Consider the following 22,153-nt stretch of genomic DNA (forward strand, 5'->3'; position numbering starts at 1 on the left):
TTCTGGTATTCACAGAATGCACCTAGTACTTCTGATATTCACAGAATGAACTTACTACTTTTGCTATTCACAGAATGAACTTAGGACTTTTGCTATTCACAGAATGGATTTACGACTACTAAACTTACGTCCGCACTCGGGCCGGAGCTTCCGGCCCGGAGGCGGAGCTTCCGGCCCGGAGGCGGAGCTTCCGGCCCGGAGGCGGAGCTTCCGGCCCAGAGGTGGAGATTTCGGCCATGGCTAAATCGGCCGGAATCCCCACCTCCGGGCCATAAGCTCCGCCTCCGGCCCGGAAGCCCCGCCTCCGGGCCGGAAGCTCCGCCTCCGGGCCGGAAGCTCCGCCTCCGGGCCGGAATTTCCGGCCCGAGTGCGGACGTAAGTTTAGTAGTCGTAAATCCATTCTGTGAATAGCAAAAGTACTAAGTTCATTCTGTGAATAGCAAAAGTAGTAAGTTCATTCTGTGAATACCAGAAGTACTAGGTGCATTCTGTGAATACCAGAATGGTACTAAGTTTAGGATTTAGTCTTAAGTTTGTTCTGTGAATCGGGCCCCCAGACATTAGGGAGAGATGGGCGGGAGTTACATTTAGACCTATCTGAGCCATCGATGCCAAACTGTACATAAGAAGAGCAGGAGCGAAGCAACATCTCTGTGTACCAAAGAGAACAATTCGCACAAAGCCATATCATGCAAATCAAACTTAAACATCCCCCCCCTCCCCCCACCCAGCCAAACCACGCAAACGTGAGGCAATCCCCAACCTGGAAGCAAGAAATAGAGCTCTAAATAATAATACCCAATGTACATCACAAAAAAAAGGCAGAGCTTCATAACCCAGAAGTATACCCAACGGTTTCAACCAAAGAGGGGTGACGACGATCCGCATACAACCCAGCGCTGCATGGCAAAAAATATATATCAAGCGTACAAAATAGTCCTCCCATAACAAGAGTCAACGTTAGCAAAGTTAGAGCCTGGGCGCCATCTCAACCGACACCGGAGGTCACAAACAGATCCTGGCTGTGCGCGGAGCCACCGCGAGGGCAGGAACGTCCATCCTCGTCATCCCTCGGCGGGCTCCGACGCGGCTTGTAGTTGCGACAGAATTCCTGCACCGCCGTGGGGGTATCAAAGAGCCTAGTGCGGCCCTCGACGTCGACCCGTAGCCGAGCCGGGTAGAGCATTCCATACTTGTGGCCCAGATTTCGCAGCGCAGCCTTTGCACCCGCATATTTCCGCCTGGCCTCTTGGACAGTGGCCGTGAAATCGGGGTAGAAGGAAAGTCTCGAGCCTTGCCAAGTGATCTCACCCTTGTCTCTGGCTAGGCGCAGGGCAGTGTCACGGTCCCGAAAGTTCATGATCTGGGCAATGAGCGCCGCGGTGGTAACCCCGAGTTAGGCCGCGGTCCCAAGGAGCGATGAGCCCTCTCAATCACAAAGACCGGGGTAAAAGCCTCTCGCCCAAAAATGTCAGTAAGCAACTGTTCCACAAAGACGTCAAGTCTGCCCGTGGCCGTGGATTCCGGAACCCCGGTTATCCGCACATTGTTGCGCCGACTGCGCGATTCTAAATCTTCGTTCTTGATGGCCACTTCTTTCAAGATACGCTCAAGCCTGTCCACCCGCTTAGACTCCTGCACAGCTCTGTCCTCTAGGGTAGAGACCCGGGCCTCCGCCTCTCCCAGACGCTGGTCATGAGCCTGGATCTTAGCCCCCATGTTCTCCAACGTCTTGTCCAAGGCATCGAAGCGGCCATCCAAGGCCCTGAAGCCTGCTCGCATTTCCTGAAGCCAGTCCGGGGACGGGGCACCAGACAGAGGGCCGCCAGACGCCCCCTCGGCGGGGCCCGGCATGGCAGAGCGATCCTCCGCCGGCCGCTCCGAAAGTTTCTCGAATGGCAGTGTCTTCTGTTTAGGGTCTTTGCGACCCATGCCACCAACTGTCCGAGGGCCACCTGGGAATAGTCGACCCGCAATTAAGTCCTCGTCTTCCGAAGGTGCTGTATTTTGTGGTGTAGCCGTATAACAAGTGTCCGTGGTGGTACGTCCCAGTCGAGTATGCTGGCGTCAGTTAAGCCGTGTACGAATTAGACACGGCTTAACTGACGCCAGCATACTCGACTGGGACGTACAGCACCTTCGGAAGACGAGGACTTAATTGTACTAGAAACGGGAAAGAAATTGGAAACCATCTGCGGTTTGGAAGTATCACCGCCGACTAAAATTTATATTCATTCTGAATTGAGCCTTGACAAAGTTGCGGGTCGACTATTCCCATATGCAACGAAACACGTGTTGGCTGGTGACAGACAGACTAATGAGAAGTATAAAATATTAAAGAACAAACTGACAAGAAGAAACGACCTATTCCTGATTTATATATTGTTTACTTTTGCCAATTTACTGTATATACCTATTGTTTATAACCAGAAACGTGTGCTAAGGAGTGATCATAATTGGGTAGAGCCAACCCGACTACATTGCGCCGCCGGTCCGGGACATCACCAGGTGTAGCAGGCAGGGTCCAGAATGTATTGGGGGGGAGCCGTAGCAAGGCAGACCTCGGCTGAGCATCAGCGACGCCAGGTCTGGCGAGGTAGGACAGGTCGACCAGGCCGCAGCACCCAGGTCGCGTCCAGGGAGGGCCCGTGGAGAGAGGCGGAGACAGCCCGAGCGCCAAACCAGCGCAGCGTCCAACCCGCCCCCCCACGCCGCCAGCGGGCCACCCCGCAGCCCCCCCCGGTCCCCGGATCGCGCGACCAGGGGCCCCGGGGAGTAGGACGCGCGCAAGGAACCGTCCGGCGCGCCCGGCAAGATCCGGGCGTCCGGCGCCCCCCAGCCCACTGCGGCGCAGGGAGGACCGCAGACACCCGCCAGTCCGCTCCCCGGCGCCCAACGCCCCCCCCCACGCCCCGTCCCCGGGTACCTGACTCACGGGCAGCCTCCAGTCTCGCACTCCCGTTCGTGCAGCCTGCATCCGTCCGCCATCTTGGGACCCAGGGCGATACCTCCTCAGCCAGTCCCGAGCGTCCCAATCATCGTCGCGGCGTGCTCCTGGGGCTCAGGATCTGCAGCGGTGACGCCAGGGGCACCGCGCCCGCGGCAGGAGGGGAGGAAAGGAGCTTCAGCGTCGGGCTGGCAGCGGTGCTTCAGAGCCGCGCGGCCATCTTAGCACGCGGCTTGGCCACGCCCCTCGAAGTTCCAAACAGTTGATGTGTAACGCTTGCTCGTCTAATGACCAGGCGCCTCCGGTAGAGAAATCCCCGCAGCGGGCGCCCCACCCTGACCTGCTGGCGTCGGACTCTATCACAATGTCGGGGACGGCCCCGAAAATGGCCCTGCCATTTCAGACATCCATGTGGGAAAGCCACTAGGACATTTCCTCTTGACCTCCTCTGACAGGGGGACCATCTGGTCATACGACAAGCCTCTTCTGAGATGATGCGCTTTCAAGCGTTGAAGTGCCCGGTAGTGCAGGGGCCCCAGAAAAATTGCCTGGATGGATTAGGAAAGCAGACCCACCACCCAGGCAATCTGACGGAGGGAGATGTGGGTCTTGGAAATGGTCTGCCGCAGCAGATGCCGAATCTTGGTCATCTTCCGAGACGGAAGGCTCAAAGACGCGTGGATCGAGTCCACCACAAACCCTAGTAAGACTATATTCTGAGTAGGGCGAAGAACTGACTTGTCCCCGTTGATGATGAACCCCAAGTCTTGCAAGAGGGAAACCGTCTGCTGCAATTGAAGAGTCAACCTCTGAGGGCATTGTGCCATGAGAAGGATGTCGTCCAAATAGACAATCATCCGAATAACCTGGCTCAGCAGAAACTCCACCACGGGGTGGAGAACCTTTGTGAAGCACCAAGGTGCTAAGGAGAGCCTGAACGGGAGGACGGTAAACTCGTACACCTTGTGCTTCCACTGGAACTGCAAAAAACGGCGGTGCGGGGGGTGGATCGGGACTACCAAGTACGCGTCTTTGACATCCAGTCGCGCCATCCAATCGCCCGGAAGGAGAACATCCCGAAGGAGATGGATCCCTTCCATCTTGAAGTGTCGGTACATCAACCAACCGTTGAACTCTTTTAGGTTGATGAGCGGCCGACGCCCCCGTCGGTTTTCTCCACCAGAAAGATATTGCTCAGGAATCTATTGGGGTGCAAATCCGACTGACAGATTGCCCCTTTGCGGAGGAGCTCCCTGGCACCCTTCTCCAAGGGCTTGCGGAGGCGACCCGCCACAAACTTGGCCACCTTGTGCCCAGGCCGCCGAACGCGGATGAACAATCTCATCCAGGTCCAGCATGCCAGAGGAATCCTGAGGTAACTCAGCGGCAGAACTGGCCAGGCACCAAGACCAGCGAGGACCCTTCCTAGTCATCCGTATCTGCCGGCGAGCCCCCATCAGGCGACAGAGAGTCCGGGACAACGGATCCCGAAGGGGTCGGGCCGGGGGAGGCGCAAGTGGTGGAACAGCCGCCTTCGCTCGAAACACGCTTTTGAGGCGGTCGAAAGCATCCTTATCTACCCCTTGCGTTTCCCCCGGGCCCTCCTCCATGCGAACCTTCTTAGGTAGTTCAGGTGTGGCGGTAAGGGGACGAGGCTCGGTGGACTGCAACTCTCGCCGCGCGTCTCCTCGTCTGAGGAGACCCGCCGCGGGACCAACGAGTCGCTCGAGCTACCCCTAGCAGCTCAAATAGGAGACCGCAGCACCGTGGGGCGGCCATGAAAGGAGCGAGAGGACTTCCGCGGCCAAGGGAATCTGTAAGGCAAAGAAAACGATAAAATATAATCAAAGTGACTCGGGGTCCTGTTCCCAACAGAAACGGAGACCTGGAAGCGAGAAACGTGCTAAACTGAAATACCAAACCGTCAAAATGCAAGAGAAGCAAAAGAGACTTAGCTTGGGCTGCGAAGCAGCGAAGAAAGAGGAGGGACAACTGCAGTGGAGGTTTTTTTTAGGATCTGTTGACACTGTGAAAGGACTAATATTGGAAGGGACCTACGGACTCATGGGAGTTGTAGTCTGACCGCAGACTTGTTGTTTATTGTCTTCTAAGGATTGTTTTTCCCTTGATTTGTGGATAAAAAATGTTTTGATGGCTTTTCTGAGGCTGCTGGAAAAATGTTGTATAATAAAGCGAAGGAAGGAAAAACATAATCAGAGCCTCCGGTCCTGACATAGAATTGAATAATTGAGGGTATTTTTCTTTAATATAAATCAACGCCCGGTAAACATTAGTTTTAATTATTCATCTTTGGATAGGTAAGTAAAAGAGCATTGAGCGAAGCCAAACACCTAAAATTTTAGCCAGTCCTGAGCCAAAAAAATTCCTTTAGTAGGTCAACATTCAGTACAAACAGAGTTGTGAAGGAAGTAGAATATTTACATAACCCATATTACTTTTGTTTTGCGAAAGCAAATTAAACATTTTCCACTGGCTGCTTCCACAAAATAACTACTGTAGCTGCCTACCAATAAAAATAAAGGTCATACTTGAGGAATAACCAACACCCCTTCACCCCCACCCTGCTGGCATCAATGCGGCCCTGGGTCAAACCACAGACCATACCCCTTGGCCCACCCAAGGAAAAATGTTTGAGTATGTTGAAGTAGTGACCCTCTACTGTAGCCATGGGTGGGTCTGGGAATCATGCTGCTTTTGAGAAAACTGTTGAAGGCCCAGATTAAGAGGATACCCGAGGGAGAGGGGAGAACATCCTTTACCTACATGGCAGGCACTCTCCGTCTCATTGTAGATCACTCTGCTAATAGGAGGGGTTCAAGCCGTGATCACGTGACCTTCCTTACTACGTGATGGGCAAACTAATAAAAATACGGAACTATGCCTCCTATCTGAAACTAATAAAAACACGGAACAATGCCTCCTATCTGAAACTAATAAAAACACTGAACGATGCCTCCTATTTGAACCCACGTCGATGTTCACAGTCGCCATTTTCAAAATATAAAGGATCATTACCTCCTGCAGCTAACTTGATGAAAATTCAATTATTAAACATTTCATAAATGTAACGGAGCGCATCTTTCCTGTGGGCTGAAGGAGCTTTGTCACAGCAAGCCCATTTTGGATCTTTAAAAACAAACGAACCTGTACATTTAATTTCTTGCAGGTAAAAGCTAACTGAGGCTGGCTCAGGCATGAATCCCTCACTCCTACTCGAGAACGCTGATAAATTCGATAAATACGTACTTTAGAACTAAAAGTTCGAGTCCCAGCTTCGGCTCAAACCCCTGGGCTTCCGGACTAATCACGTTATCTACATATGCCAGTTTGCGCTACATAAAACATGCAAAAAGGTACCCAATGTACAGAGATGTAGCCCTCTGTGCTGTGGCTTACAGCTCGTTCATATATGTTTAGTGAGATTCATGCAATGAGAGAGTCTATTATTTCCCTGTTTAGCACTCACCTGACAAGTGGACTAGGTTTTTTATGTCTTGAGTAAACAGAACAGTGTTTTGCGCAGCACTCACCCCCAGTGATGAGGAAGTAGGACACGACCACCAGAGCATATACTGTCATGGCAGAGGGCATATGTAACCAGGACAGCTTTTTGAGCTTGATGTTGGGGCATTGCAACACAGCAAACTGGATTCGGTAAAGCGACTCCTTACCGCGCAATTCCACACACTCACAGAACCGGGAACATGAGAGAGGCGTCGGTGCCACCTACCAGCACACACACCCCTGCCTCTGATAGAGAGTGAGAAAAGAGACTACATTTAGCTATGCACACAACTCAGCCCTCTTAAAACCAAAAGATTTCTCCTTCGCGGACACATGTTTACTAGCAGTATAACGTAAAACACAGCTTTTTTTTTGTAATAGAAGAAAAACACGAATATTACGTATCTCTATTACGAGTTTCTTGATTAAAACATCTACCATATTGTCTGCCAGCAAATCAGTATTCCAAATTCTACAACACAGTCTAGAATGTGTTGAACGTAATAACAATAAACAATTACAAATACAACCAAAACGAGAGATTGTTCTCTGCCCTTCAATAGGCGCCATACTAACCCTGGTTATTCTAAGATGGCCAGTGCATCCGCTTCATAATAGTGGCCGCCTAAAAGCAAATCGGCTTTGTTGACTACTTCTGTTGGAGGTTGCAGCTACGTGTCCTTCGAGGCTCATTGGACATGTTCATCCTTTTCTAGCCTCTGTATACCAAAATGAAATGAAGCAATATATACATGAAAGCATGTAACGCCATGCAAAATCTCCAGTCCGGGTGGGTGAGGCAAAAGGGAGACAGGGTGGGAACAAAGAATCCTGACTTGCAATGAAAAGCGAACGTTTATGACGCGCACCAATCAAAAGCATAGGTGGAGCTTCCACCCCATTTCCGAAGGAAACCTGACAGAAACACAACGACAATAGATCTCGCAAGCAAGCAGCGCATGCACTGCAACGGTAGGCGAGACCTAAAAAGGGTAGTTCAGGGATTTGCCCAGATATACTATGTTGCAGTATTCCCTCATATGATTGCAACTGTGACATCATTTGAAGAGATTAGCCAAGATGGACTGCGCTATTATCATCCTTTTTGTCATTAAAGGTTATAATTAATTTCAGAATGTGAGTATTTGGGACCCGCAGAGTGCGCTATGTTGGAGTCTGTTGTCCAGCAATTAATGACAGATTTCTTTTGGTTTTGGCAGGCCTGTCTGGTTGCTGTTGAGCGGTTATTTAAACATACTTGGTATAGCCAGTAGCTGTGCCATTCAATAGCCTGCAAGGTTCCTCAGATAGTTTCATGCATTAAATGCCTGTCCTGTCAACAGTGAAGGACCAGGTTGTGAATTGAGATATATATTGTGATACGGTGACATCAATTATTTCAAATTGATATTTGGAGGACTAACTGCCTTCCATCTTGAGGGTAGAAGCAGAAGGTACGGTAGACCTAGCTAACTGTGAAATCGGAGGGCGGGGCTATGCTTCGAGTCCCATATGTCATTCAGCATGGCGGGTGTTCTGTGTTTGTGATAAACACTTTAATAAGGTTTTAGCCTTTATATTTCTATATCTTGTGTGGCCTCCCTATCGTCCGTTGTAGCCATTTGCATCCAGTTAGTGTATGCATGGCCATGGTTGTAGAGTCGTCACGGTGTGGTTGCCCTCCCCACTTTGAAACTTTCCTGCCAGAACCATCGGCTCTGCCCTTTCCATGAAGTCTGCTGACCCATTCCCAGAAAGTGATGAGGAATTAGACGTGAGAGCTTCGAGCAGGAGCTGCAGTGATTCCCTGGGAGCATACTAACACCAGGGCACTGGACAGACCCAGGCTTCTGACCAGTAAGTGGCATCTTCAGGGCATTTATTCATTGTAAGTTTTCAAATAGCGCCTTGTCACTGGACAAGAATTAAGGTGCCTTATACTTTACAAAGAACCAAACAGTTTGCATGACTGTCACGTTACATCGAGAAACAAGAGGAGGGGAGAGAGACGGGGGGGGGGGCGGGATTTAATGAATGTGCAGGGGGGGGCATGTAATACCTCTTATTTCAAATGAGCTCCCCGCCTGAAGCCACTGCCCCAACAGAGTTGAAAGTAGATACAATGCGGGCACTGCCTCTCTCCTTTGATGGTGCCTGTTAGTATACAAGGTTTTATTATGAGGTTATCTCAGAGTTATTTCAGACTCCCTCGGATAAAAGTGCCTGCCACCCTTTGCAGAAAAAAGGACAGCAGTGTGCACTTATTTTGAAGATCGGAAGGGCCAGGAGATGACACTTAAATAACAGTTTGAGTAAATGTCTCTGTTATTTTTCAGCACAACAATTTTGCCTCTGTTGGCATTAAATTAATTTAGATATAATTTAGACAACTTTGCATCTTGTATTTGCTACTTTAAGTTTCTATTTTAAATGGAAAAATACCAGATTGTTATTTTTCCCCCCCGATTTAATAAGCTCGTAGTGGCATTAAAATACTAGCTAGACTAAACTAAAACTATTATCTGCCTAAAATTGTCATGTAAATTGCTTGGTTATATGGAACTCGAGAAAAGCTGAAATGTAAGTATGCCATTTTCTCCTCAGCCCTTGGAGCTGGCTGGCCTCTCTTACCAAGCTCGGTTCATTTGCACACACACCCTCGTTCACACTTGCTGTGACATACCGCAAGTTTAACGTACATTATTTGTGACAGTTGGCAAAAGCTGAAGACCAAAACCTCTTCCTCAGGTCATTCTATGAAACGTTTTATATAAAACGGTACCATAAAAGTGTATTTTCCTATCATCCAATTAATACGTGTTCCTAATTATTTATGTTTGAATGTAAGCTGTGTGAAGGCCTCCCCCAGCCATTCTTGTCTTCGTCATTGAAAGTGGTTTGTCATCTTGAAAGAAGAAATCCTAGTAACTGTTAGGGACATACGCGCTTTGTAATATCAATGGAGTATTTTTCACTTCTGCCTCAACCAAGACAATTCACCCTTACTCATTCATGGTGGTGCACCAGATCACACATGTGAGAAGGCTATTATTAGAGAAGAGGTGTGGCGCAGCGGCCAGGGTGGCTGACTCCGGAACACGGGGGCTCATGGTTTGATCCCTGGCGCCGGCGGCAGGTTAGCTCAGCACCATGTGACTCTGGGCAATAGCTCACTTAATCTTCCCGACGGCCCCCAGCGCCTTGACACCCTTTGGTAATTGTTTGCGCTTTACGAATACTAGTATTATTATTATTATCATTATATGGCGCCACTGGGTTTGTATGTACAAGGCTAGAAATACCTATAAAAAATGTATTTACCTGTATTCTCTTCCAAAAAATGGGTTTATACAGTAAACTTCATATCTGTTTTTTAGATAATCTTGCAAGAACAGTCTTTCTACTGCCTGGGTTCTTTAGCCCCTTAACATTCCGGGTGACAATTGAAATGAAATAATTCTCTAAAAAAGAATAACAAATAGTATTTCAACACCTCCTCACACAACATTTTTTTTTTGACACACCCCAGTGTAAAAGAGTTGCTCAAAATCAATGTAAGCCAGGCAAATTGAGCGTAAGAGCATGATGGGAGGAGGTGGGTGTAAAGTCCCAGCTTCGACGGTAGTGCATGCTAAACTTTGGGAGGTACACATAAATAACACTGTTATGGCTGAGACTTCGTATGCCTGAAGTATTAAGAGCATGGGAGGTGAACTGGGTCAAAGGACAGTACATGGCTGTGAATGGGGCCAAGAAGAAAGCCCAGTGAAGGGCGGGGTAGGCCAGACAAGCTGCACTGGTAAGGGCAGCGTCCACTTCAATAAGGATGGGGCTAATAAACAACTGGGTAGGGAGAGGCAGTACAGGGAATGGCAAGAATATTCATTGTGGGGAGAGCCACATGACAACCTCTGGAGGCGGGGGGGGGGGAGGGGGGGCAGAATTTGACAGCCGGTGCAGGATGGTAGCCTCTGACACAATGAGAGGGAGGGTAGCATCCGAATAGGTAGGAGGTAGAGTCCACCATGTCCTGTTTTTTTAAATTTATGTAATAAAATGTAACCTACCTTAATAAGAACGTAACATATCTTTCCCCACTTTAAAAAAAACTCCTTTCAAAATTGAAATGTTTCTCATTTCACCGATTACTTTTGTTATTCTGTTTGTTCTTTTCTGCTCAGACTATATACAATGGTCTTGAGCCTAACATTTTTACTATAAAAAATGTGTGATATATGTGATCTACACTTCAATGACCGAAATGAAAGCTTGCTTTAAAATATTGTATTCTGTTTTTTTTGTAACAATCTGTACAAGTGCCCAGTCTAAAACCAAACTAAAAATATGTATCCTGTCAACGTGGAGTGTAGACGTCATTGTGCTCAAGACAGAAAGTAAATCTTAAGATTGAAGAGGCGATTTCAGCACTCTTCAGTGAAGAAAATATGCAATTAAGGGCAACGCATCTTAATTTATTCAAATGAATTTGGACCTAAGGAAATCAACGATATATCCCCAAGCATGGTAGATCCTCTGACAACAAGTTTGTCTGATGCTCCCCAATATCCGTGAACCCAGTTGCCTGCTCTTTATGAGTCAGGTCCGAACGGGTCCTATGGTAAGCAATAAGCATCTGCCTAGGGCACCATCAGGTAAAGGTCACCAGAACCTACAAGCAGCAAATGTGGCCCATTTCCAGCAGAGGGGAAGCGTCAAAATGTTACCTTTTCCTATGCAGGAAAAAGTGCTTACACCAGCCCATAATTAAGGTAAGCATAACAGGAGCATTCTTTATACTGTTTTCGCTGCTAAGTAGCTCATTGGACCCTAAAACCTAGTTGAAACTTCCAGGATTTTGAGATCCACAAACCACTTCCTTCTTGCTACCAGAACGTACAGCTCTAGATGATTCAGTGGCAGAGCTCTCCCTGTAGGGAGGGGTTGCTAACCCGTGGAGTAGCATACTGAGGCAACAAAGGCTTGAAAAAGACCAGTCCTGAAATGTCTTGAAGGGCTTCCTTTTCCACTGTGCCCATTGTTATGTCTTTATCATCAGGTAGACACTGTCAGACACCACCCAGCCACATTCATTTGGTCATACACCAATGAGCCTTATTGATGACATTTTCTTCGTAATATTCTGGAGCAAATTTGCGCCTATTCTCACTCTTTTCACCACTGCATACATTATCCCTTCCATGGTGCTCTGATGACCATTTCTCGGGGAAGCAAAAAATAATGAAGTAAATTATTACAATTGGGTTGCCAATTGTTAAAAGATCAAAAGGGAGAGGAGTTAGCTCAACGGCTAGGGCGGTCGACCTCGAGTCTGGGGAACTGGGTTCGAGTCTTTGCAATAATGCTGAACATCCTGTGATTCTGGGCAAATCACTTAATCTCCCCGTGCCTAACAAAAATGAATGTGTCCTCATGTAAGGCGACTGGTGCTACGTAAAGCCCGCTGATACCCGATTCGGGTCAAGTTCGTGCTATATAAAACTCTGTAAAATAAAAAAAGGAGACAGCCATTGATGCTCACTCCATTTCTTCCTCCGACTCTGCCTTGCCCAGTGCGATTGAAAGTTGACAGGTTGGTAGCTTTCTAATGCCCCTGGAGGCAAGGGAGAGTCATGATATTATGAAGTTACAGTAAGTGGAATCCAGAACCATAGGTGGGCTAATCACAGGAGTTTGAGAGCAGTGGTCTTAGTCCCCAAAAACCAACTTCCACAAAATTGTTGTTGTCACTCTAAGGGAGGCATCTAGGTATCCATCATCTCCCATTTTGTAAAATGTTGTTTTCTACAGAGCATCAGAGCACTTTCCTTAGAGACCGGAAAACACCATGATAAACATGGAAACAGATACAAGTTTAGAGATAAAAAATATTAAAATAACATCAAGAGGTCTAGTTCAGGAGATGACAGTACAAAAATGTAACAGAGCGAGTAAAGGATAACAAATGTTACTATTGCTGGAGCCCAAAAGGACTCTCCTCGATGGTTCAGACCTTAAGATACACCCACTTACAAAAGCACCATGGGGAAATCCTGCAGGCTCCTGGGACATTGGATGGACCTTTTCGACCTAGAGAATTCGAGCCACCTAAAAATAAGGTCATCAAATGTCATGGACATTTAGGATTACTTTGAGTCAATGATGAGAGGTTGAATTTAATTTTAAAGGCTTTATTTATCTATATGGTTGGAATTTTAATTATCTTTATTCAAATCAGAAAAATACAGAAATATAAAAAGGTTAGCAATCAAGATGTTTTCCATAAAGAAATCCAATATGCTAACTAAGTGACCTATTCTAAATAAGAACTCATACAGAGTTCTTCTGGAAGAGAGCAATGAATAGAAAAGCAAACTCTTCTTAAAGAGTAGTTCAGGAAACTAAGCCGCGTTCCCTTAAGCTTCACTAGCAACTTTCAGACTAATGATCTGTGCAGTAGCATTGGTCACAAAAATTAATAAAGGAACTCACCTCAAGAATTGAATCTAAAGGAATCAACTCTCCACGAAGAAGAGATATCTTGGGCAAAAGGAAAAAATCTAGCAGCAAGACTGCTGGAGGGATAGTAGAGGTGTGAGTGAATAAGTAGGAACACTCCTTAATATAACCTGTCAGCACATGTATTGGTTCATAAAGACGCCTTCCCTTGATGTCCAATCAGAACGGTTCGTAAAGTGGTGCTGTCAGTCATAAGATGCATCTTCTTCCGATTCCCACAGTCTGCACTCTCGTTCTCGGTATTGATACAGTCCTTTGGTACAATTGTTACATGAAGGAAGGTTCCCATGAGAACCCTAAGCTCAAGACGCATTGTAAGTTTCAGCACAGAAAACAAGGGCTAGTCAGCAAATGTGAAAACATATATTGAGTTAATATTACAACAACATCATAAGTCTACATCACCATTTATTTCAATACGTTTTATTCTCAATGGAAATTATCTAATATGGGGTAAGAGGAACTAAATGAACATAATGCTAAACTCAGCACATTTCTAAGATGACATCAATGTTAGGCTGTTGCACAGAACACTTTACTATGAGCAAAGTTCGAAAAGAAGCTTCAGGCTGAGTCACTGCACAGGCTAAAGTATAGTTGCTTGGTGCAAATTTTAAAATACATGCGATTTTAATGAAGCATTTCTAATAGCATCTTTCGAATGTACGTTTGATCCTTCTACAAAATGCTTTGGTTTTATCTACTTATTCTATTAGAAGATATTCACACATTTTGTAAGGCATTTCTAAATACACATTTTATTAATGTTAAAATGCGTTCTGAATTGCATTTCTAATGTGCTAAAATATGTCGATTTTGGAATATGCAGTCATTCTCTCACTAGTGACTGATAATGGAGGGTATGTGAAAGGGAAATGGTGAAGTAAGGTACAATGATCAGTGTGCCTGGTTTTAGTGAAAATGTGTAGGCTATTTTACACCTTCATGGGGAGAAAAGGAAAGACTGCGAAATAGATGAAAAGGCAGATGGTGGTGGCATAAATGACAAGAAGATCAAAAAGTAATAAAGCTTAGTTACGGAGAAAACAATTCCTTGATCTGCCTCTTAGTCCCTCTCCTATATGTACAAGCATTAATGAATGTGACTCTAGAGGAAAAGCTTGCCTCAGGCAGACTTTTGCTCTGAGAATATTTCTTACCTGACCTCCTCCAGTTAAGTTATGTACCACTGTCAATATTACTTGGATAGTGGACATTTATTGAGCGATTGCAAGGAAAAAATATCACTTTGTTTCAGCCCTAGCCCACTCCATTTTCACTAGGTGGTTTCTCACCTTCATTAATCTTTCATCTTCAGGGTAGACGGAGTTCATCATATATCTTCTGCTGTTAGGAAATTCCCACCGGCTGGAGAGCCAACTAGACTAATACATCAGACTGAGTTTTCTTAAAAATGTCTATAAATGGTAGATAAATGCCAGTGCTTTGTGCTAAGGGAAATGTGACTAGGGGTGGACAGAACTCTGGTAGTTGCATAAAACTCTGCAAGGTTCTGCGGCGTTCCGGCAACAGGCAGAAATATGCATGTTGCGCTTTAATTTCACACAAGTACTGCGTACAGCGCTGAAAAGTCAGTGCAAACAGCATCATGCTGTGTGCAAGAGCGTGCAGCCATTTGAGTTGATTTTGCTGACGCTCAAGTAGAAAATCTACTCGAGCTGCAGGAAATCTACTCGAGAAGCAGTCTTCTGACCCCGACTGCCCGAGTTAGAAAATGGTGCTAGGGGATTCCAAATCTTGCTTATCTAGAGCCTCATGGGAAAAAATTCAGCTACGCGGCGATTCGCAGAATTTAGACAGAACTCCCGTTACAAAAGTAATGCGGAGTCGCCACATTTCTCAAATTTCATGGGCTGAATAAAACATTCTGCCCACCCCTAGATGTGTGACTGGCCGACAGTGTGAATAATGTTGTTTGTCTTATTTGTTTTATTGATCATTTATTGCATACCACACTAGACATTTTAGGGAAGATCAAGTCTTGAATACTGTTCCTAGGTGGTTCGTATAGACCTGTTCATTTTTCAGCTCATTCGAATCTTAAACTGTTAATAATTCATTACTGGGAAATTCAACTTTATACTCTTTTGTGTGTCCCTCCTGTTATTTGCTGGATATTTAATGGCCCTCAAACATAGAATATGTGAATCCAATTGGTCGCACACTGCTCGTCCTACCAGCGTGTTACCCCAAGGCATTGTGGTCCATGAAGTCAGCATCAGCGAGTGCGCCTCTGCCAGGGTATTGAGCAAGAATCAAAGTCGCGTTGGCCATCCCTGGACACGTGTTTCGAGGTCATTACCTCTCGTCAGCAGGGAATAGGCATGTGTGTGTAGGGTTGCTGCGTAGGCTGCCAAAAATTGTTCTCAGGTCCGGTACTGCTTGTGGCACGCAGGTGCGTAACCATGAGCTGGTCAGCCCCACCGGCTCAAGGGAGCCTGAATATAAACATGAATCCAGTTGGTCGCACACTGCTCGTCCTACCAGCGTGTTACCCCAAGGCATTGTGGTACATGAAGTCAGCATCAGCGAGTGCGCCTCTGCCAGGGTATTGAGCAAGAATCAAAGTCGCGTTGGCCATCCCTGGACACGTGTTTCGAGGTCATTACCTCTCGTCAGCAGGGAATAGGCATGTGTGTAGGGTTGCTGCGTAGGCTGCCAAAAATTGTTCTCAGGTCCAGTACCGCTCGTGGCACGCAGGTGCGTAACCATGAGCTCGTCAGCCCCACCGGCTCAAGGGAGCCTGAATATAAACATGAATCCAATTGGTCGCACACTGCTCGTCCTACCAGCGTGTTACTCCAAGGCATTGTGGTCCATGAAGTCAGCATCAGCGAGTGCGCCTCCGCCAGGGTATTGAGCAAGAATCAAAGTCGCGTTGGCCATCCCTGGACACGTGTTTCGAGGTTATTACCTCTCGTCAGCAGGAAATAGGCATGTGTGTAGGGTTGCTGCGTAGGCTGCCAAAAATTGTTCTCAGGTCCGGTACCGCACTTGGCACGCAGGTGCGTAACCATGAGCTCGTCAGCCCCACCGGCTCAAGGGAGCCTGAACATAAACATGAATCCAATTGGTCGCACACTGCTCATCCTACCAGCGTGTTACCCCAAGGCATTGTGGTCCATGAAGTCAGCATCAGCGAGTGCGCCTCTGCCAGGGTATTGAGCAAGAATCAAAGTCGCGTTGGCCATCCCTGGACACGTGTTTTTTTGTTTTTGTTTTTTTTTAAAACATAGAATATGTGCCAGGAGAGAGGGAAACTATCTTCCTATTTCCGCAGCTGGTTTTATACTAAGAGGAATGTGGTAATAGTGGGCTCCACCCTGTTCGGAATCCGGTCCTGTGACGAGGTCCTGCACCCGGACCTTTAACTATCCCAGCCTGGGACCAGACTTCTATGTGTAAAGTGGGGGCAGGTCTGTTTCACCACAGTCCAAATCTTCTGCACAAGATGTGTGTGTACCACAAAGTCACTCGTGACGTGGGTTGTTAAATGTTAAGCCATTAATGTGGTATGAATGTGCTGAGACATTGGTAGATTTCTGGGGGTTTCTATCATATGGACACATTTACCTACATACCTTTTGAAACACAGAAGTGAAATCAGAAGAGCTCTAGTGCCTAATCAGCTGACTCCTTTGGTTTCTTATTAACGCTGGCTCTTCGTTGACTGACTGTCTTTGCTGGCATTGATTTCTTCCTTCTGAATTTGCAGGCCCTGGACGGCTTCTTCTTCGTGGTGAATCGAGAGGGCAGGATCGTGTTTGTGTCTGAGAACGTGACGGGCTACCTGGGCTACAACCAAGAGGAGCTGATGAACACCAGCATGTACACGCTCCTGCACGTGGGGGACCATGCCGAGTTTGTGAAGAATCTGCTGCCAAAGTCCCTGGGTAAGAGAGGCGAGCATGGCCGCATGCTGTGCATGACTGTGGCGCTCAGATGTTTGGGAACATTGGCTAACCCACATGATGATGTCCCCGTTTTTAGGTCTCGCCTGAGCCAGCGCATGCGCTGCTCTGGCGAGACTTTTAGTAAGGGCTTCAGAAAATGCTACCACTGTGGTCTAGAGCTTGCGGTTACGCGCGCGGGCGCGCGTTTACGAGCAGAGGCGCCATGGCTTTCCTCTCTCGTCATGGGTCATCAGCTTTCAAGATACGAGAGCTTTCTTTCACATTCCTTAGTCGATAGCTTCCTTGTCATTTGCATTACTAAGCAATCCTGGGCGGAGCCAACTGTTTAATTAAATTAATCAGGTTATTCGTGTTTACAAGCATCTCCTCAGAAATGCGGCAAAACTGTCAAACGACTCCGTGGTTTGAAAGTTTTGCCGCGTTTCTCAGAAGATGCTTGTAATCAGCTTTCAAGATAGGAGAGCTTTCTTTCACATTCCTGAAGTCGATAGCTTCCTTTTCATTTGCCTATATATCCCTACCTCTCTTCTACCCCTCTACCTCTACTCTACCTCTCTTCTACCCCTCTACCTCTACCCCACTCTCTCACAGACACTCTCACAGGCTCTCACTCACAGACTCTCTCTCACGGACACTCGCTCACAGACTCTCTCTCACAGACACTCTCACAGACTCTCTCTCACAGACACTCTCACAGACTCTCAGACACCCTCTCACAGACACTCTCACAGTCTCTCACAGACACTATCTCACAGACTCTCACAGACACCCACAGACACTCTCATAGACTCTCTCAGACTCTCTCTCACAGATGCTCTCACAGACTCTCTCACACAGACACTCTCACAGACGCTCTCTCACAGACACTCACACTCTCACAGACACTCTCTCACTCACACTCTCTCACTCACACTCTCACAGACTCTCAGACTCTCTCTCACAGACTCTCTCAGACACTGTCAGTCTCTCGCAGACACTCAAGTCTGTCACAGACTCTCACTCACACACTCACTCACAGACACTCACTCACAGACACTCTCAGACACTCTCACAGACTCTCTCACAGTCATTCTCCCAGTCTCTCACACTCTCTCACAGACACTCTCTCACAGACACTCTCAGACACCTGCATAGACACTCTCGCACAGACACTCTCGCACAGATATTCACAGACTCTCTCACAGACACTCTTCTACCCCTCTACCCCACTCTCTCACAGACACTCTCTCACAGACACTCTCTCAGAGACTCTCACAGACACTCTCACAGACACTCTCTCAGAGACTCTCACAGACACTCTCTCACAGACTCAGACACTCTCTCACAGACACTCTCTCACAGATTCTCACAGTCTCACACACACACTCACAGACACTCTCACAGACTCTCACAGACACTCTCACAGACTCTCTCAGACATTCTCACAGACTCTCTCACAGACTCTCTCTCACAGACACTATCACAGACACTAACAGATACTCTCTCACAGACTCACAGAGGCTCTCTCACAGACACTCTCTCACAGACTCTCACAGACACTCTCTCACAGACACTCTCACAGTCTCTCACAGACTCTCACACACACTCTCACTCACAGACTCTCAGACTCTCACTCACAGACACTCTCTCGCAGACTCACAGACACTCTCTCACAGTCTCACTCACAGACACTCACTCACAGACACTCAGACACTCACACACAGACACTCACAGACACTCTCTCACAGACACTCTCTCACAGACACTCTCTCACAGACACTCTCACAGACACTCTCACAGACACTCTCTCACACTCTCAGACACTCACACATTCACAGACACTCTCACAGACACTCTCTCACAGACACTCTCACACTCTCTCGCAGGCACTCTCTCACAGACACTCTCTCACGGACTCTCAGACTCTCACAGACACCCTCTCACTCCCTCTCACACTCCTTCTCCCACTCCTTCTCCCACTCTCTCTCACTGACTCAGCATCACCACAGCATCACTCAGCAACACCACAGCATCACTCAGTAACACCACAGCATCACTCAGCAACCCCACAGCATCACTCAGCAGCATCACTCAGCAACACCACAGCATCACTCAGCAACACCACAGCATCACTCAGCAACACCACAGCATCACTCAGCAACACCACAGCATCACTCAGCAACACCACAGCATCACTCAGCAATACCACAGCATCACTCAGCAACACCACAGCATCACTCAGCAACACCACAGCATCACTCCGCAACCCCACAGCATCACTCGCCGCCAACACAGCATCACTCACAGCCAACACAGCATCACTCACGGCCAACACAGCATCACTCACGGCCAACACAGCATCACTCACGGCCAACACAGCATCACTCAACACCACCACATCATCACTCAACACCACATCACCATCACTCAGCATCGCCTTTGCAATAGTACACCACCACATCATCATCATTCAGCAAGACCTAAGTATCATTCAGCATCACCTCAGCATCGTCTCAGCACCAGTCACCACCACCACTACCACCTCAACATCACCTCAGCCTGCTCTCGGAATCTGCCATCTGTTGATTCTCCCCTAGCGTCTGGCCGCTGCTAGTGTTATAATACAGGTACTAGTTCACAACCTTCAACCTCCAATTGTTTATGCCCCCTCAAAAAAAAACGTTCACAAGCATTGCAAGAACAAAAGAAAAATGAAATGTTTTATTGTACATACATTTTTTAATATGGTCGTTCTGTTGGACATAATGCACTTTTTTATTACAACTTTTCAGCATGCTGCACAGCAGCCACACTTCTCTACAGCACAGCTTAAACACATTGGCAAAGTCAATAGCTCTGCCTAAACACTTATAAGGCCCCAAAGGCGAGACCTATTGGCTATGCCAATGCTTGTTGATTGGTTGCTGGCAGCTGCAGGCACCACTATCCTCTTTAGGAGAGAGGCGGAAAGTGTCGGGAAGTTAGAAAGTCGCACCGCTCATTGATGGACTGATAGCATAATGGCTTGCTGAAGAGCACTAACTGACCCTCTGGGTGCTGAAGGGATGAGTGGCAGTATGTCCACCTTGGACAAATGCCCATTTGTACCACTGACAATCTGGGATTCACACACACATCATCACCAGCTGCAGCCAGCCTCTTTAGCTGACTCTCATATCCTCCATCTCTGCTTACATTTTATCTGCATTGACTCAGCATCAAGAACATGCATTCTCACCCTAACAGATTGTGTACGTCATTATATATGTATATTGCATCACAATCTTCCTGTGATCAATAGAAGAGCACAGTTGATTCTGTCACTTTGCACTAATGTCCGTGTAAACTTCAGACTTACGGCTAAACCGTAGTGCGCTTCTTGGATCGCCTTGAAGTTTTCCTTTGACTTAGCTTTTCTTTGTCTTAACTAGCTTTATGCGCACATCTGTCAAATTACGGGTGACTGCGTTACAAGGAATTATAAGGTTAATGAGAGTTTAGATTATCGTAGGGGGAGTACTCTTTGTTTTTCACTCATACAAGGCAGTTGCACCTTGAAAAGTGTCAGTCAATTTAATATGGGTTGATAAAAACCTTCAACCTAGAAACATACAATATAGTAAAATACTAAAGCGGTACATTAACAATTATGAAAGCGCATATGGGGTGTGAACTCAAGTGCATCATTCAGACCTTAGCAGAGAGTAATAAACAACCCCATTGTAACTTATCCCAAGTGGGAGAAACCTAGCGTTTAAAAGGATAGCAAATTTCCCCTAATATTACTGCAGTTTTCGAGTAGTGTTCCACAACACTGCAAAAATGGCATGATCGTCTAGATATTGTCCCGAGTGGGTTGAGCAATAAAGTGCGCGATACAGTGGGGCAGTGTTGGACCTGGCCCTGCTTGCAGGGTCATCCCAAACTTTTTCGCCTTCCCCCTAGCCTTTTTGCTGTTGTGGAATGAGTGGTTGTAGGACGTTGGACACTTTATCGCTAGTTAGCAGTGTCAAGTGTGTGCGCTTTCTGCCTTACATAGGCTTATATTAGGAACCCCCCCTTCTTAGGGGACATCTCCCCCATGGTAGGAAATGTATATGCCATGTGTGGTGTGAGAGGAAAATAATAAATGCGGTGCGATGGTGTACCCACCTTTATTTTCACCATTGCAGAAATTTCACTTCTAAAATGGACGCCATTATTGCGTGGTTGTGCCGCCTGCCTGAGGTGGGTTGGCGGTCTAGTGTTCGAAGTGACAGGGTGCCCTACACGTCCCCCACAGTGACAGTTGGGACAGGAACTGCCAGGAGCCTTCTAGAAGGTTCTAGCCCTTTCTGGTAGGTGGGTGATGGGGGTATATATAGGGGGGCTGTGCCTCCATGTGCTCAGACTGAGCGTGGACTTGATTGAGAGGGGACCCTCTGCCAGGAGGTACCGCTGCGAGGGCCAGTGTGCTGGCCCCTGAGCCCATCTGTACCCCTCTGCTGTCCACAGGGCCAGTGAGAGCCCCTTGCTGGAGTAAAGACTGCTATGTCAGGAGGAGTGCCACTTTATGGGAGTTGACCGTTTCTAGGAACTGTTGTCCTGTACTGATGAGTGCCCACTGTCTGCTGATCGTGCCCAGCATTGCATGCCTGCTCTCCTGCCCTAGCGCCTCGTGAGCGCTATCATCTGGTTGCCTGCACTCTAAGGATATGAGGAGCGTTGGCGCGCTACTCCCTCGGGTGGGACCCTGGGACTGTGAGCCATCTAGCGCCTCCTGAGCGCTGCCTCCAGCACCTGCCCAGGAGAAGGTGCGTGGGTCCTGCAGCGCTGTGCTACCAGAGCGCTATATTCGCAGTGACTGTGCTCTGCTTGCCGTCTAGCGCCTCGTGAAGTCCTACAACAGTTTTCCAGCCCCCAGGATTCTTAGTCCTGCATTCCTGGACTTAGCGCTGCACCTTTACTCCTGCATGAGGAGAGCACTTTATATGTACTGCCCAGGAGGAGGAAGGAGCTGGTGCCTGGAGCCCTGTGCTGCGAGGGAATCCCGGCGTGTGGGATTCCCCCTTACATTTTTCCAAAGGAGCGGGTGCCCACCCCACGCTAATGCCGCCCCATGGCCGCTTTGAAAATTAAGCGGGTGCCCACCCCGCAACGTGGTGCTTATTGAAGTAAGCGGGAGCCCACGCCGCACTTCAAAACTGTCAAAATCGCCGCTGCGGCCCGGGCCGCCGAGCGCTCCAAGAGCGGGAGCCTACCCCTCATTGCC

General features: G+C 47.7%; 1 protein-coding gene across 6 annotated transcripts in view; it reads left to right on the forward strand.

Moving 5' to 3' along the window:
* The window catches only part of NCOA1 (nuclear receptor coactivator 1), a 1,112,411-nt gene that overhangs the window by 859,554 nt on the left and 230,704 nt on the right, over positions 1-22,153 (forward strand). For all 6 annotated transcript variants that reach the window (XM_085613077.1, XM_085613079.1, XM_085613078.1 and 3 more), the window contains one exon: positions 16,725-16,902. In XM_085613077.1, coding sequence (XP_085469203.1) covers positions 16,725-16,902 — 178 coding nt within the window. The remainder of the gene's footprint in view (positions 1-16,724; positions 16,903-22,153) is intronic.

Source organism: Triturus cristatus, chromosome 6 (genome assembly GCF_964204655.1).
Source record: "Triturus cristatus chromosome 6, aTriCri1.1, whole genome shotgun sequence".
Lineage (NCBI taxonomy): Eukaryota > Metazoa > Chordata > Amphibia > Caudata > Salamandridae > Triturus > Triturus cristatus.